The sequence below is a fragment of the Osmia bicornis genome, chromosome 16, assembly GCF_907164935.1.
Source record: "Osmia bicornis bicornis chromosome 16, iOsmBic2.1, whole genome shotgun sequence".
NCBI lineage: Eukaryota > Metazoa > Arthropoda > Insecta > Hymenoptera > Megachilidae > Osmia > Osmia bicornis.
This window is the reverse complement of record NC_060231.1, coordinates 4049221-4059769: the sequence shown is the minus strand read 5'-3', so window position 1 is coordinate 4059769 and position 10549 is coordinate 4049221. Positions and strand designations below refer to the sequence as shown.

At 32.4% G+C, this 10549-nt stretch overlaps 1 protein-coding gene across 8 annotated transcripts; it reads left to right on the top strand.

Annotated features, from left to right (window-relative positions):
- Positions 1-9: 9 nt before the first annotated feature.
- LOC114879046 (RNA-binding protein squid) lies at positions 10-10355 on the top strand. Of its 8 annotated transcripts, none has more exons than XM_029193540.2 (10): positions 10-270; positions 3594-3629; positions 3738-3778; positions 3973-4100; positions 4279-4425; positions 4506-4637; positions 4719-4944; positions 7607-7678; positions 9011-9127; positions 9382-9474. In XM_029193540.2, the coding sequence occupies exons 1-9, from the start codon at positions 146-148 to the stop codon at positions 9076-9078; spliced, it is 975 nt and encodes a 324-aa protein (XP_029049373.1). In that variant the 5' UTR covers positions 10-145; the 3' UTR covers positions 9079-9127; positions 9382-9474. The 8 variants fall into 8 exon arrangements, with proteins under 8 accessions (XP_029049373.1, XP_029049371.1, XP_029049370.1 ...); XM_029193538.2 differs by having other exon boundaries at positions 4719-4986; XM_029193537.2 differs by lacking the exon at positions 9011-9127 and having other exon boundaries at positions 9382-10355.
- The last annotated feature ends 194 nt before the right edge of the window (positions 10356-10549 follow it).

Sequence of the window (10549 nt, the reverse complement as noted above, 5' to 3'; positions counted from 1 at the left end):
ACCTCTCCCTTCTCCATTCGGCGGTCGATCGGTACGGACGTGAGAGTGTATTAGCTCCTTGTAGTGTATTTAATTATTCGTTAAAACGCGATTTAAAATTGTGTTTTAAGTGTTTAATTAAAGAAAAACAAAAGTTACGTAAACTATGGCCGATCAGGAGAACAAGGACTTCAGCGAAGATATCGCCGATCAAAACTTCGAGCAGAACGGCGAAGCAGAGAACGGCGGCGGGGACGCCGCAGAAAATGGCCAAGAATCTCAGGAGGACAGGTAACCTTATTTTCCTTATATATATCACGATATTTCATTTAAATCAGATATCGTCTAATAAAAATTACTATCAATTTCGGTTTATAACGTTGCTTTGAACGCGCGGGATTTGAAAATGATGCTCACAAAACGAGACTTGCTTTGTGCGATATACGATTGTCGCGATAACAAAATGGCGGATGCGCGAGGTCCCGAAAAATCATAATCCGTTCCCATCGATTACAAAGCGAGTATTCTTAACATTGCAGTTAATTTATTTTGCATTGTTGCAGTATTAAAAAATCCTGGGTATCAATCTTTTTTTCCCAAATAAACTGTAAGCGATAATAAATGCAAATGAGTCGATCGCAGGAAGGAATGCCGGCCGCAGGTTTTTAGAAAGGGCGCGCCCATGCATTGTTGTAAATGTTCTCAAAGAAGAGAATGGTACTAGGATGTTTTGATTTGATTAATTATTTAGTAGAATTTCATTCACCTTTGCTTGGGCACGTCTCCTTTAACGTTTTGTTACGGTTACATTGTATCACGTCCTTGTGTTCTTTTACGCACACAACATGCATACGTGCATCAAGCCAGAACACGATTTTAAATAATATTTTGCGTGAACGTAATGAATATGTAGATGATTCAGGGAGGGTAATGCTCAATAATTTTCCGTTATTTAGTATTGCCGTGATATTTATTAGAAATATTCATAGATTGTAAGAATTTTTGGTGGCTGGTGGCGCAGCACCTTGCCGTTCCCCCATTTTCAGCGTAACGAGATCTCGAGCTGGACGAATTGCCTACCGACGAGTTTAGATATGTAAATGTTAATGTACGAACACAGTTTATGTAAATAATTCTGTAATATCGCAATATACATTCGTTCTTATTTTATTATCACAGCAATTTGGGTTCAATACCAAAGGGATTTTGACTTTTTTTTTTTCTTAGTACTCCTACAGCTTTGGATTGTCACAAACTCTTACATAGTTTGGGGTGTTTTTGCAAAAAGGGTAAGCTATTTTCAATTGTACCTTGTAGAAGTACTTGAAACAATATTGGGAAAGAAGATGTGACCTTCAAATTTAATATATAGAATAATGTTGATACTGTTATGTTTTGTAAAGCCATATAACGTAAAATATGAAATGATTTTAACGTGCCATGCGTAAGATTTGATTAGAATTTGGAGGTATGCTTCCTCTTACCTACTATGAAAAATACATAGGTGCGTAATAGAAGGACGTGATATCTATGCATAAAGTAACAAAAGTAAAATAACCGAAAGCTGGTGTTCCAATATCTAATTAGGTTAGTCCATTATACAGCTGAAAGAATAAAGATAATTATTGCATGTTGTTTATTGCAAAATTAAGATATAAGCTAACTATAAATATAAGAATAATAAATATTAGTTATAACTTTTATATGTGCTGTTGTTGCGAGGTATACGTTTATCTGTTTAAAAATTTTGTAATTTTTGTGTAAACTCCTTATTTTCTGCTCTCCTTCCTAGTTAATTCTATTCTAGTTTTGTACTTCATAAAGAGAAAAATTGTGATTTCATCAATGATAAAAAGATTTCTACACGTTGCACAAATAATAATTGTAATATTTTTATAGAGCATAAACTTTGAAATGCATTTTTGGCCAGCTGAGTCTTCCTCATTGATTCATTGCAGCAGAATTCTGGTTAGTCAATTGTTTACGATTGACAATATGTACGCTTACCTGGGATCTGTGAACTGAACCGTTGAAGCCTTATGATTGACTTCTGAGTCTGAATTATTGTGAGAAGTCTACGTCAAGTTCAAGTCCGTCATGTTTCGTCACAACACAAGCACTGGAAATCGAGTCAATTACGTCAGATCAATAAGTCTCGCACAGACACACACTTGCCTGCTGGGTCACGCGTAGAGTAATTTCTGATCAGATGTCAATGCTGTTTGGGCGTGATCAAAGCACAGAGTCACTAGGGCCAATGCGAAAAACTCTGATAGGTCGGAATGCCATTAACCCAGTTTATGTGGCTTGATCTGCAGGTGGCAAACGACCCAGTGCGATTATGGCGGGCGGCTCGCAACCGGCTAACCGTGACCCGACCAACAACTGATTACCGGCGAGTGACTGGTGCCTACGGTATTTATCACCAGCCCTAGATGATATATGAAATGATCGATCTAAGTACAGATAACTATCATCACACTGCCAGAAAAATGAAAAATATTGCAGCTCATTGTATTTGTATATGAAAAGGCTGAAAAGTATATCAGGACTTGAAACATATATATATATCATAATATATTTTGCTGATGAATAAACAAAGAGAGAGAAATAACATATATAAACATACGTAGAAATAAATATAAAATAATTGTGTGCATATAGATATTTTTAAAAATATCAAGAAGTGACCATCATTAACTTGTAATGTGGAAACAATTTTTTTAGCTTTTTAATAGAGTTGCAGTCAGTCTACCATATGTCAATTCTTTGGGCGAATCAGCAGTCAGAGTTCAACTTGGAAAAGTTAAATCTTGTTTCCTTTAGGAGCAGCTGTATGTCAACTGGAGTTATAACTATTGTTCGAGTTCACATGAACGTCGTGAAAAGTACACTTTGCTCTTTCAATGCGTTAATTTTTACGTATATATATATAATTTTTTCCAAGTTTTTTTCCTTTAATTTTTGTTGACAAGCACATTTATTTGAAGTTCAAATCAAGGTTCTATGTGGTGTGCAAAGCAGTCTTCTCATGGTTATTTCTCGTAATCCTGTTTTTTATTAAGGACATACATTTCATACGATAAGATTATTATATATTCAGTGAGTTGATTTATTCTAGGAAATGGTATTTTAATGCTCTTATTAATACTGTAACTATCAAATTAAGATATATTATTCGTACAAAAATATTATTCCAAATTTTCAAGTAAACATTAATGTAGGTCACTTAATCAATCATAGAATAACATATATATATGAGTATAATTTATGTTTATATAAAATATGAAGCATTCTAATAAATTACATATACATATTACCTGATAAATAAAGTTCCTTACCAAAATGTCTTAAAATTTTATCCAGTGCCCCTTTTCCAAATAATAATATTACTGGTCTCTTGCATTTCTCTGTACATTGTCAATACTAAATTTTAATATTTTAACTCTGATTCTAATTTTTCCAGGGGTCAAGTCAAACTCCTTTTTTAAATATATATATTTAAATGGAAATTATTTATAACAAAACTTAATTTTTTACTTCAACCTTAGTCCTTAAAATCAATATTAATTTCAAGGACCCTTATAATAAACTTCCATTACATTGCTTTGCAGGTCAACTGGTGGTAACCAGGATTCTTTGAACGATAGGTACGTTGAGATCATCATTATTTCTCTTATTTTTCATTCATTTAATGCATGAAATTAAATAAATTTGTAAATGTTGTATTAAATGTTTCTTTAATTTTACTTTTACAGGAAATTATTTGTTGGTGGCCTAAGCTGGGAAACCACTGACAGTGAGTATTTATCATTATTAATAAAAAAAATCTATCTTACATATATAGCCAATGATGAATTTTACTTAGGACACCTTCGGATGGCATAAGCCATATGAGATTAACTTTCGTACAAAAACTGAGCATTTATCTAAACCAAATCTAAATGAATGAAAAAAATATGGTTGTTTCTTAAATTAGTTTTTACTTTTCAGAGGAACTAAGGGATCACTTTGGAACCTATGGAGATATTGAAAGCATCAATGTTAAAACAGATCCTAACACGGGGAGGTCACGGGGATTCGCCTTCATCGTATTTGCAAAAGCGGAATCACTAGACAAGGTAAAACAACAATAGAACATTATACACTATGCAAATAACACACAACGATATGATGATAATTATCAACCAGTTCTGCTACCGAGTATATTTGACGATATTCCATTTACTGAAGTGAAAACGACAAAGAAAATTTGTCCAAGTATAACGTTTCTCCAATTCATAAGTAATTTCCTTATAGATTATGTCAGCTGGTGATCATATAATTAATAATAAGAAGGTGGACCCCAAAAAAGCGAAAGCCAGACACGGCAAAATATTTGTTGGCGGTCTGTCCACAGAATTATCAGATGAGGATATCAAAAATTTCTTCTCTCAATTTGGAACTGTAAGTACATCAATCAATTATCCCACTTTACCCAAGTGATTTATTCTGGAATGTGTATGAAAAACAAATTCCTGTTACAGATTGTTGATGTAGAGATGCCATTTGATAAGACAAAGAACCAGAGGAAAGGGTTCTGCTTTATTACCTTCGAGTCAGAACAAGTAGTAAATGAATTATTAAAAACACCTAAACAAACGATCAATGGCAAAGAGGTGGGTACATGAGCGATGGATAATAAAGGGATCTTATTGTTTTACGGTATACGTAACGAGACGATTAACGTGTATGTACAGGTAGACGTGAAGAAAGCAACACCTAAACCAGACGGAATGGGAGGCATGCGGGGCGGAGCTGGCGGTCGTGGCGGACGAGGCGGAAGGGGAGGTAGAGGACGCGGTTTTGGCGGTCAAGGTGGATGGGGCCAAGGTGGATACGGCGGCGGCTACGGCGGGGGTTACGGCCAAGGCGGTTATGGCGGTGGCTATGACGGATACGGAGGAGGCTACGATTATTACGGCGGTGGGTACGGCGGCTATGGTGGTTACGACTACAGTGGATACGGTAATTTTACTGATTATGACTAAAAGGACTTACACAAGCTTACCGCTGTGTACGATTATTTTGAACAGTACAGTTCTATACAATAATCCACAGCAAATAATTGTCAGCTGTGAACCGTCCCAGTGTATTCGGTAGACGAATGTAATTTTCAAATTATTGCAAAATATTATATACATAAATCATATATTCACTCTAATCGTTCATTCCGTAGAGTTTGTTTATTATTCGATATCACTGATAAGTAGATTCATTTTTAATCATTTTGTTACATATGTACATCTAAATACACAAGATTTTGAATTTGGCTGGTAAAATGTTCCTAAAACTTCAATTATTTTCTAAATTTTCTTATTAAAAATTTCTTATCCAACAGTTACTTGCATTCAGGGAGGATTGTTATTTAAAAAAAAAAAAATTATTTTTTTCTGTTTATAATAACTTATGAAGTACAGAAATGTGCTTCTGAAAGTACATGTGTAACAAAAAGATTTTGATTTTGAGAAAAAGTTTGAAATTGATATGAAATTTTAATTACAAGTACATTTGTTTTCTATAAATCAAATAAAGAAAAATTTGAATTTCAATTACATGATTTCCAATCGTCTGCCTCAATAAAGTACTAAATCGGTATTACGTGTCCATTTATGATAACCATCTTCAATATCTCCATCACTGTTAGAGATATGAAAGAAACGTGAATGATAAATTATGTATTTTGAAAAGCTACACTTAGTCAGTTTTAATTTATTCCATGAATATTAATATTAAATAACTGTAACACCATACGTGTCTTTTCAAGCGATGTAATATTTCATTGACACTTTCATATCTTCAATAGTGATGGAGATGTTTAAAATAACCATGATAAATGGAGAAAAATTTTGTACTATAAATGATTGTGATATTACAACTTCTACTTAATATTATGAGAAAAATAATGAGCACTGGTTTGCAGGCAAATCAGCGGTAATTTTACTTTTCAAAGTACCTTTACATTATTCATTAAAGTTACTGCATCAGTATGAATGCTAAATCGGATAACCATGCTAAATATTAAAATTGTTTTATTCAAGTAAACCAGCAGCTCAGATGTGTAGGAACTACGTTCGGATTATGTTCTGTTTGAAAATACGTAATTACACGTATTCATATTTAAATAACAATAATTGTTAATTATTCCTAACAATTCAGCATAATCCGAAAAGTGAATCCCTACTTCCAGAGGGTTGGCTGTTTTTGAGTTGTGAGCAACTAACATTACCGATCCCAATTTTCTAATTCCTGTTAATTTTTAACTTATATATATACACATACATATGTATATATAATAATTATTTATATATATATATACACATGAACAAATAATTATTAATGGTAGGTTCAGAAACGCAGGATACCATATATAATATGTAACAGTGAATGTGTGAAGGCAAATGATGTTGGAAAGAAAAATTGAAATTTTATGTACATAAAATGCAGATTTTCAAAACAGAAGGTAATAAATTATTTTTCTAAATTTATCACTGTATTTATTTGTCAACTAAACAGAAGTACTAATATTTCATACGTTCACTGATTGATGGTCAGTGAATCCATGGAATAAATTGGTTCTTTTTCTTATTTCTATTTTCACTGAAAATTCTGTAGGCTCGCTGGCTTCAAAACACACACGCAATCACTGTACATAGTTATATGTGAATCTAACATCTGTGGAGAATATTAAACCAAATCTATGCAGGATGATGTCGTATGAAATAGTATATTGAGCCTTGATAATCCTCGCTTTCAAATCCTGCCACGTATCCTGATTTGCATGCAGTCACGTATTTCCACATTTTTTCACGTAATCATTTCATTCATAAACAATTAACACGTTCAGACAACAATCAGTTATCGATACTTGCAATTTATTCTGTTGTATCTATGATTTTACTTTTTGTTCAATCATTTTATTGGCCGTCGACGCGAGTTATTATTTGATTTATGAGAACGAAGGAACAAAGTAAGCTTTTCTCATCATTTGTCATACTGCAAGATCCATTTTTTTTTCTTTTTTTTTTTTAATGAAACTACTTCATTTGCTACATGTTAGACACAATTAGCAACTTTTCAAATTGTACATTTTATATCCATTTCAAGTGTCGGTTCTGCACACTATCTTTTATCTCCTGGGACATTATACTGAATCTTTGTCGTGGCAATTTAATTATTTAAGCGCATGACACTTTGAATGTTTTAACTAAAGCCAATATAAGTAGTATTTCAATAAATAATATCTGAATTATCTGAACAGCCTCTGCACTTGTGTATTGTAATATTAAATGTGAAAAACAATGAACCCTTTGGAAGATATAAAATTATATATTTTAATAGAAAAAATATTTTCATATATGATTATCATAAAGATTGAATATTTCATGCAAAAGATTTGAATCTAGTAAGATTTTGTTATATAATAATGTGCTTAATGCACCGGCAATAGTTTGTATTTTTTTTTTTTTTCTATTCTATATTATATTATTGATATATATTTATACTATTTGAAATTAAAGTATAGTTGCCGGTTCATGTCAATACTTACCCCATTTGTCTCTTGTACCGTGTGTTCCATGAAACGCAGACGGCTATGGCTATGGCGGTGGTAGTTACGATGGTGGCTACAGTGGTGGGCGCGGTGGTGCACGCGGTAAAGGTACGCATTAGCGTTCCTTCTCTATTGTTTTATATTTTTCCCGAACATTCTACCTTGTTAGCATATGTCTGATATCAAAATTCACATTCACTTCTTCTCATCGCTCATTACTTTTCAGTCCAACCAATCTTATTTGTTTTTTATCCTCTCATCATTATCCATTTCCCCCCCCTCCCCACCCCTTTTTTCTCTAACTCTGTGTGTACGTGTACGTTTGGACATAAGAAATTCATATTACCATACTAATAAGAATAAATTTTAAGCTTATTGGTATGCATTATTGAATAGACTGAAAAATAGTGAGTTTTCTTTTTTTATTTATAAGATATCCTATGTTAATAAGTTTCTTTCAGTTATTTGTACATTTTTCTTTAATCAAATAAAATAGAAAGATTTTTATGTACAAGGCATATTAACCATAAGAACGTTTTTTAATAATATTCAATTTTGTGTACTAAATTCATGTTAAATGTGTTATTATGTGATTGTTTATAAATTGTTTCTTCCACACATACATGTTTCATTACAAATTCATATTTATAAAGTTGAGATTTGATTAATGAAAGATTTTTATAATAAAACCGTTACCTAAAGGTAGCAGTTATTCATTATTAATTATATTTTTCCCAATTAAAAATTTTCATTTCTATTACCTTTTTTTTTTTTTCTAATTATTTTAAAAACATATTAAGTAAAATATGATACATGTTATAAAAATCACCAAAGAATTGTATTCCATACCACTACTAGATCCATTTCATCTTTATTTCATTCATTTATCCTGAACCTTAAACATTTCTGGTTATTTGGTAGAGATAATTGAATTCACTGCTATTAATTGTAGTAATAGTATTACTTCATATCATACTGTAATGAAATAGTGTATAAGAAGTATTTGATAAGATAATAATAAATCATTTAAGCAGTTTGGAACACGTTTTCCTCGATGCTGTTTGTACCATGATACAACAGTGTGGGGGAGAAAATCCAATTTCAGAAATATATTCCAGATTCCAGAAATGTATAAGGAGAAATGGAAGAGAATATGACTCAGAAAGCAGCCTGCAGCTTACTACCTTAGCCTGTAGCCTCTATGTAGATTCTTCATAGTTTTTAATAGCCATTACGTTAGTCTTTATATTATTTCATACTTTAATTTGTTTTTAATTGATAGAAAGTGTGCGTGCGAATTTTTATAAGTAGAACGTTTTTTCACGACGAATCTGTTGTAATTTCTTGAGAAAAAAAAAGGAAAAAAAGATAACGAGACGGGTGGTGAGGGGGAATATCCTAAGTTTATTGGACTAACGTATGTCATGGGTATTGTTTCAGGAGGCTCAGGCTACGGCGGAAAGCAGAGGGGAGGTGGTCGTCAGAACCAAAGGCACCAACCCTATTAATGGAAATCATTCATTGCGACCGCAATGCAAATTCGCATTGTAACCGCTGGTGAGTCATCATTGATTTCCTGAACATCTATAACTATAGATCTCAGCAACCTTTCTTTTCCTTTTCCAATGTCATTTGTTATCAAGTAACAGCAACTAATTGTTTTATGTGGTGTTGTGTATTTTCAAATATTTGTGAAAAGAAATGTAGTGGAAACCACATGGTTTTATAGAGAAATAATGGTGATAGGGGAGTATGTGGAAAAAAAAAAAAAAAAAAAAATACATATATATATGTTTCTTTTCTTTTTTCAGGTTTCCTGTCTTACAACAAATCTCATAACTCGTTAAATCATCATTCCATTAAACAACGCCACCTTCAGCAAGATTTTCAACAACGCAGACAACTGCCGCAAAATAAAATGAATCATCAGGAGTCACGACAAAAATCGTAATAGCTTCACCATTTTGCGTCTAGCAATACATCTGTATTATTGAGACAAGAAAAAGGAAAAAAAAAATGAAAACGTGTGTGTGTATATACATATATGTTTGTACCGCATATACATACATATGGTTGTTGGTACACACATACATATATATATATATTATATATATAGATACACAATGCTTTCCCCCCATCTCTCGTTTACCCTTTTGTACAAAGCGAAAAATACTTCATATTTTTCATTGGTCTTACTTTCACTCTTCATCTTATTTATCATCAATTTTTTTTACCGATAGCGTGTGCACGTTACCGTCGTTCAACGTGAGGCAGGATATTCGTGTCGTGGTACGTTTGCAAAAACAAATAACGTTGTGTGCTAACAAATAACGAATGTGGCGCAATGTCAATTTCCAAACGTATTTAGACGAAATAGAAAACCCGATGGTCACGCCTTGCGGTGAGAGACACCCGTAACGAGGTGAATATTTTTGTGCAAATGGGAAAGCAAAAGATGATAGGAAATAATTTAAATACAGATATATTAGGATGAATCAAGTTTCTTATTCACCATTCGGGACTGTTTGGGGAACAACCAGGTCCCTATTTTTAACAATAAGATTATTTTAATTTGTCTATAAAAAGTAAACTTAAATAAGATGAAACCCACTGTAGAAAAGTAAGCAGGCAATGTACTTTTTACACGGCTACGTTAAGAGACAAAAATGAGAAGTACCAAGTTGTTTATAATGATTGTGTGAGGTATGATATGAGGTAAAAAGATTATTGCTTCCTTATTGGTAAGAGAAATAGGATAAAATAAATTCATTTTGTGTACATAATATATCCCATGTATGTTTATATTTGTGTTAACCGATCCTAATAATTTAATAATTCTTTTTTTTTCTCTATATTTGGAAAAGAAAACCAATATATGTACACAATATTTCTTTAAAATATAGCGATAAATATCTATACATTAGATTTAAAATAAGACTGACACGAAGATTTAGTGAATTTGTATTACAAACAATATTT